The following is a 6,684-nucleotide window of genomic DNA, read 5'->3' as shown; positions in this document are numbered from 1 at the left end:
AGGAAGAGGAGGAGGAGGAGGAGGAGGAGGAGGAGGAGGAGGTCTATGTCTATGAGACTCTTATCTCCAATTAACTACCAGAAAACCAAAAGTGGTGCTGTGGCTCAAATGGAGGCACTTGCCTTGAGCTGAAGAGCTAAGGGACAGCGCCCAGGCCCAGAGTTCAAGCCCCATGACCAACAAGGAAAAAAAAAAAACAAAACTCACAGACTTTCCTTCTTGGGCTGGCTTTGAACCAGGATTTTCAATCTAAGCTCTTGAGTAGCTAGGATTACAGGTATGAGCCACCAGCACCTGACAGGCACTTGGGTATTTTGTTTGTTTGTCGGTCGTGGGGTCTAACTCTGGGCCTGGGCGCTGTCCCTCAGCTCTTCAGCTCAAGGCTAGCACTCTACCACTTGAGCCACAGCACTACTTCTGGCTTTTTCTTCTTATGTGGTGCTGAGGAATTGAACCCAGGGCCTTATGCATGCAAGGCAAGCAAACACTCTACCACTGAGCCACCTTCCCAAATCCAAGCACTTGATTTTTGTGTTCTGTCATTATTGTTTTAAGACAGGGTCTCACTATTTAGCCCAGGCTGGCCTCAATCTTGCAATCTTCCTGTCTCCACTGGGAATCAAGATTTGTGCTACCCATACCTGGAGTGCAATGATTATTTCTAAAGGTTTGGTCATGGGTCCCGGTGGTTTACGCCTAGCTACTCAGGAAGCTAAGACCTGAGAATTTTGATTTGAAGGTAGCCTAGGCAGACAAATCTGAGAGATTCCTATCTCCAATTAACAAACAAACAAAAAATAGAAGTGGAGGTGTGGCTCAAGTGCTAGAGCATCAGTCTTGAGCAAAAATTACTAAGCAAGAACATGAGGACCTGAATTTAAGGGCTAATACTGTTTTGTTGTTGGTGTTGGTGGTTGTGGGGCTTGAACTCAGGGCCTGGGCTCTGTCCCTGAGCCTCTCTGTGCTCAAGGCTAGCTCTCTAGCACTTGAGCCATAGCACCACTTTTTCTGCTTATATGGTACTGAGGAATTAAACCCAGAGCCTAATGAATGCTAGGTAAGCCACATTCTCAGCCAAACTAATACTGTTTTTTTTTTTTTAAAAAGTTCTGGCTTCCAGATCTGAATGTAAAAGGGATTTCTAAGAACAGAAAAACAAAAAACAAAAAACATCTAGCTGGGTGCCAGTGGCTCATGACTATGATTCTAGCTACTCAGGAGGCTGAGATCTGAGGGTCACTGTTCAAAGCCAGCCTGGAGCAGGAAAGTCCCCCCTGAGGCTCTCATTTCCAATTAACCACTCAAAAACCAGCAGTGGAGATGTGGCTCAAAGTAGCAGAGCGCTAGCCTTGAGCAAAAGAGGTCAGGGACAAGCAACCAGGCCCTGAGTTCAAGCCCCACGACCAACAAGATGAAAGAAAGAAAGAAAGGAGAAAAAGGAAAAGAAAGAGAAGAAACAATCTAGCCAACAAAAGACCCATTTCACAGAAGAGAAACTGAGTCAATCCCTCCATGGCTTCCCTTTCCTCCCCTCCTGCCTCAGGCATCAGCCAGGCACTCAGGGGTCCTCTCATGCTCTCCCAGCTATGCCAGGCCGGACCTCAGTGGCACGTACACACACACACACACACACACACACACACACACACGCCCGTGCCCAGTCGGCTGATGGGGACTTGGCCCCACTCACCACCTAACAGCAGAGCCAGCAGGATGGAAGCAAGCGCAGGGCTGGAGGCTGGGTGGCTTGGAGCCATGGTCAGGAACCAGAACGCCACTGCCTCTCCCCTTTTATAGCAGTGTGGATGGCAGTTGCAGTTGCCCCATGGCCAGGTTGGGTGTCCCCACTTCCTCCTTCCAGCTTGGACAATGTGGAAAGTATGGGGGTCAGGACTGCACCCCAGAGTCTGGATCTCCAGAAAATAAGCAACACCAGCAGTCCCCACCCAGCCCATGCAAGGGGTCCTGGGAGAAGGGCTCAGTGTGCCACACTCCCTGATATTGGTCCTTACCACTGCCAAGTCCCCAAGCCTCCAGAAACACACTTTGCTGGAGACAGGGTGGGTGGGAGGGGGTAATATAACCCCATAGGGCACATAGGGTCACAGAGCCCTGTGACCTAACGACATCAATGTGTTTAGCTTTGCTCTTGAGGATTCCAACTTTTCCTGTAAGGATGTCCATCAAAGGTGACTTTGCTCCCAAGGGACTCTCTGCCAAGTCTCTCTGCCAAGGAGCATGTGTGGCAAACACAACTGGGATGCTCCAAGTGTGTGGGAATGCGTGGAGGCCAGGCCAGGGCCCATTACAAGAACCACCTGTCCCCTGGCTCCAGCGGTTCACACCTGTAATCCTAGAACTCAGGAGACTAAGATCTGAAGATCAGGGATCAGGCTGGGTGCCAGTGGTTCTCACCTGTAATCCTAGCTACTCAGGAGGCTGAGATCTAAGGGTCACACTTCAAAGTCAGCCCAGGCAGGAAACTCCATGAGACTTTTTTTTTTTGTCGGTCATGGGGCCTGAACTCTGAGTCTGGGCACTGTCCCTCAGCTCTTCAGCTCAAGGCTAGCACTTTACCTCTTGAGCCATAGCACCATTTCTGGCTTTTTCTGCTTATGTGGTGCTGAGGAATTGAACCCAAGGCCTTATGCATGCAAGGCAAGCACTCTACCACTGAGCCACCTTCCCAGCCCCATAATGATATAGTTGGGGGTTTTTGGTTTTGGTTTTTTTTGGCCATTCATGGGGCTTGAACTCTGGGCCTGGACACTGTCCTTCAGCTCTTCAGCTCAAAGCAAGTGTGTCACGACCGCCTCGACCCGCAAGGATGACGCGACAACAGATCCTTCTTTCAGACGGTTTATTCAGGACCTTGTTTACAGCTTCTTTTCTCCTACTTCTCTCCTGCCCGCTTCTTCCTTCTTCTTCCTGCTTCTCCTGCTTCTCTCCTTCCCTCCTACTTCTCTCCTGCCCGCTTCTTCCTTCTTCTTCCTGTTTCTCCTGCTTCTCCTTGTTTCTCCTTGTTTCTCCTTCCCATCCGCCCCCACGCTCCGGTTATAAGCCTCCTGGATGGCCAATCCTGAAGCGCCATGTGGCATATACTGATAGGGCTGCAAACACGGAAGCAAACTAGGAGCCAAGTCATAGCCATATAAGGAGTTGTTTTTTACAGAGAGCACTCGTCACGGGGAAGACGGAAGGCGGGAGCCCGTGCCATCTTAGGTCGCAGCCGCACCACGCGGCCCTGCCATTTTTGCTTTTGCAGCCGTCTTTGGTCGCGGCTCCCACAGCTCTCCACACAAGTGTTCTACCACTTGAGCCACAGCGCCACTTCCTCCATGAGACTCTTATCTCCAATTAACCACCAGAAAACTGAAAATGATAGTGTGGCTCAAGTGGTAGAGCGCTAGCCTTGAGCTGAAGAGCTGAGGGACAGCACCCAGGCCCAGAGTTCAATCCCCACGACTGACCAAAAAAAAAAAAAGACTGGGAAGTTGGCTCAGTGGTAGAGTGCTTGCCTCGCATGCATGGGGCCCTGGGTTCAATTCCTCAGCACCACATAAGCAGAAAAAAAGCCGGAAGTGGCGCTGTGGCTCAAGTGGTAGAGTGCTAGCCTTGAGCTGAAGAGCTGAGGGACAGCGCCCAGGCCCAGAGTTCAGGCTCGCGACTGGACCCAAGAGAAAAAAAAAAAAAATCTCACTGACATTCTTGCCCAGGCCAGTTTTGAACTGTAATCTTCAGCAATCAGTTCCTGGGATTAAGGACCCGAGCCACTAAGCCTAGCTGAGGACAGATTTAATGGGACAATAACCCTACTTCGGTGATTTGTCATGCATATGTATGCAAGCAAGATCTTGGTCAGTGTTCTAATTCTAGAACATTCAGTCATCTCAAAAGGAAGCACCATTGCCATGAGTAGGCACTTTCCCCTCCCCAGCTCCTGGCCCTCGCCAGTCCACTTCCTGTTGCATCTCTGGACATTTTCTATCAGTGGAGACAAACACTACGTGGCCTTTTGAGTCAGCTTCTCTCCCTGAGCATGGCAGCCTGAGGGTCCTTCCAACTGACAGTGTAGCAGGGCCTCATCCTGCTCATGACTGCAGCCTGGTCCCTGTTTCTTTTGTGGTGGTGGATGGATCTAGACCAAAATAGTCAAGGTGGTTACATTGCAAGGTAAATACACTAAAACAAACAAACAATGACTTTTTGTTGTTGATAGTGATGGTGGTAGTCGTGGGGCTTGAACTCTGGGCCTGGGCACTGTCCCTGAGCTCTTCAGCTCAAGACTAGTGCTCTACCACTTGAGCCACAGCGCCACTTCTGGTTTTCTGAGTGGTTTATTGGAGACAAGAGTCTCACAGATTTTCCTGCCTGGGTTGGCTTTGAACCATGATCCTCAGATCTCAGCCTCTTGAGTAGCTAGGACTACAGGCGTGAGCCACCAGTGCCCAGCAGAGAGAATCTAGTTTTGGTGCCTCAGTTGCCCCTTTTGTGCAAGTGGTTCATGCGCAGGTCCTGCTTCTCAGAACTGTACTGGGCGCTGAGCAGAGCCTGTGTGGCACTTGCCATACTCAACTGCCCTGCTCAGCTCTAAAGCCACCCCTGGCTTCCTCCTGCCCCTGCTGACAGCCAGGCCTTTCAGCTGGGCCATGGGCCTATCAGGTCCACCCGCCTCACCCCCACTCCTGGGGAACTGAAAGGAAAGAGCAGCCCGCATGGGATCCTGCTGCTTCCCATTCTCTCCCTAGGGCCCCAGAGTCAGGAAACCATGGGAGACCCCCCTCCCCCACCACGCTAGGAATGGGGTGGGGGGGAGTGATTGCTACATTCTCCTCTTCCTCCACTTCTTCCCTGAGGCCGTTTGTGGCCTCTTACACCACCAACATTCCCAACAGCTGCCCAGGCTGCTGTGACACTGGCAGACTTGAGCTTCCTTGTCCTGGGTGATGGGGAGAGGGGTGTTGGGCCTAATAAACTGGCTGATCAGGCCTCTAGAGCCCCACTGCAGCACCGGTCCCCATTGTCCCCAGCAGTTAGTTGCTCCTGTCATGGAACACAGGTGATGGTGGCCTTGGGCCCAGGAAGCCTAAGTCCTCTACACAGTCGCCACTGCCCACCCCTCCTCTTTTTTTGTGGTGGTACTGGGGCTTGAACTCAGGGCCTTGTGCTCTCACTTGGCTTTTTCCACTCACACCTGGCACTCTGCCACTTTAAGCCACACCTCCCCTTCCAGTTTTTTGCTAGTTAATTGGAGATAAGAATCTCAGGGACTTGTCTTCCCAGGCTGTCTTTGAACCATGATCCTCAGATCTCAGCGTCCTGAGTAGCTAGGATGACATGTGTGAGCCACTCGGCGTTCTGTTTCCGCTTACTGTCCTATGCTGTTGTCACATTTGTCACCAGCAGCCAGGCTGTTGTCCCTCTAGGACAGGAGCAAGCACTGTGCTTACTGCCAGGTTGGGAAACTGAGGCTGGAAGCAAGAGCCTAAGCCTGTAGAACTTCCACACTGTTACCATGGGGGGGAAATCTTTGCAAGTATGGAACTCAGTCTGAAAGCATGAGTCAATGTTAGACAAATATTGTGACTAATCAGAACAAAGGCACAGGAAGGGGAAGAGCCAGGAGCCCGAGGCCTGGAAAGGCTCACTGGCAATAAAAGGAGAGGCTGCAGCCAGGTGCTGGTGGCTCACACCTGTAATCCCAGCTATTCAGGAGGCTGAGATCTCAGGATCATAGCTCAAAGCCGGCCAGGGCAGGAGTGAGACTCTTAGCTCCTATAAATCACCAGAGAACTAGAAGTGGAGCTGTGGCTCAGACCGTGGAGCACCAGCCTTGAGTGAAAATGCTTGGGGACGTACCCAGGCCCTGAGCTCAAGCCCCAGTATCACACATGACAGAGAAGAGAGGCGACAGAGAGGAGAGACAGAGAGATGGGGGAAGGAGCAAACTCCAGGTGACCCCTTCCCAACACAAAGGAGCCTGTTAACCGTGATTGTCTGGATCTGTCCGTCTCTCAATGGTCACCAGAGAATGTTCAAGGCTGGGAATAAATAAATGGAATTCTGCCTTTTGGGACCTGTCTGCCTTTTGGCTGCTGGGGCCTCAGTTTCCCCATCTGAGAAATGGAGGAACGACTATCCCCTAAGTCTGTGTGGTTGGTAGAAGGAAACAACCCACCAACAGCAAACCCTGTCTCAGTGCGCTTCAAGTTAATCTTTTCCACGGGCTCTGCGCCCCCGTCCGGGTCGCGGAGACCCCAACCCCCACTTCCGTGGGTAGAGTGGGCAAAGTCCGAGTGGGCAGAGGGAGGAACAAGGAGAAAAGAGAAAGAGGAGGGGGAGGGCGCCCCCCCCGCACCTCTCCCGCCCCCCTTCCCTGTGCCTTTGTCTGCCATCGCTTGGGCGCCCAGGGAGCTCGCCATGGAAACCGGCGCCGGCAAGCGGGCGGACCGCACCGGGGCTAAAGGGGGCCATGGCGCCGACTTTAAGGGGCTGGGACGGAGAGATCGTGAGACACACAGTCAGTCCAGGACCCCCCTGAATCTAGACTCCGCCATGCCGCGCGCCCCGGGGGGCCCCCGAGTGGCCTGGGCGCGAAAGGCGCCAGGGGTGGCGCGGAAGAGACCGCGGGCCCCGCCGCACTGATCCGTCCGGGAGACCCCCGAGACCCCCGGCCGGGTGGAG

The 6,684-nt window shown here is 52.8% G+C and overlaps 1 protein-coding gene across 1 annotated transcript in view; it reads right to left on the bottom strand.

Annotated features, from left to right (window-relative positions):
* The window catches only part of Prtn3 (proteinase 3), a 39,200-nt gene extending 37,443 nt beyond the window's left edge, over positions 1 to 1,757 (bottom strand). Inside the window, exon 1 of the mRNA XM_013022682.1 lies at positions 1,691 to 1,757. Within this exon, the coding sequence (XP_012878136.1) occupies positions 1,691 to 1,757 (67 nt within the window). The remainder of the gene's footprint in view (positions 1 to 1,690) is intronic.
* Positions 1,758 to 6,684: the final 4,927 nt, after the last annotated feature.

Source organism: Dipodomys ordii, unplaced genomic scaffold (genome assembly GCF_000151885.1).
Source record: "Dipodomys ordii isolate 6190 unplaced genomic scaffold, Dord_2.0 Scaffold64, whole genome shotgun sequence".
Lineage (NCBI taxonomy): Eukaryota > Metazoa > Chordata > Mammalia > Rodentia > Heteromyidae > Dipodomys > Dipodomys ordii.
Note: the sequence above shows the minus strand (reverse complement) of the source record. Positions and strands in the feature narration are given on the sequence as shown.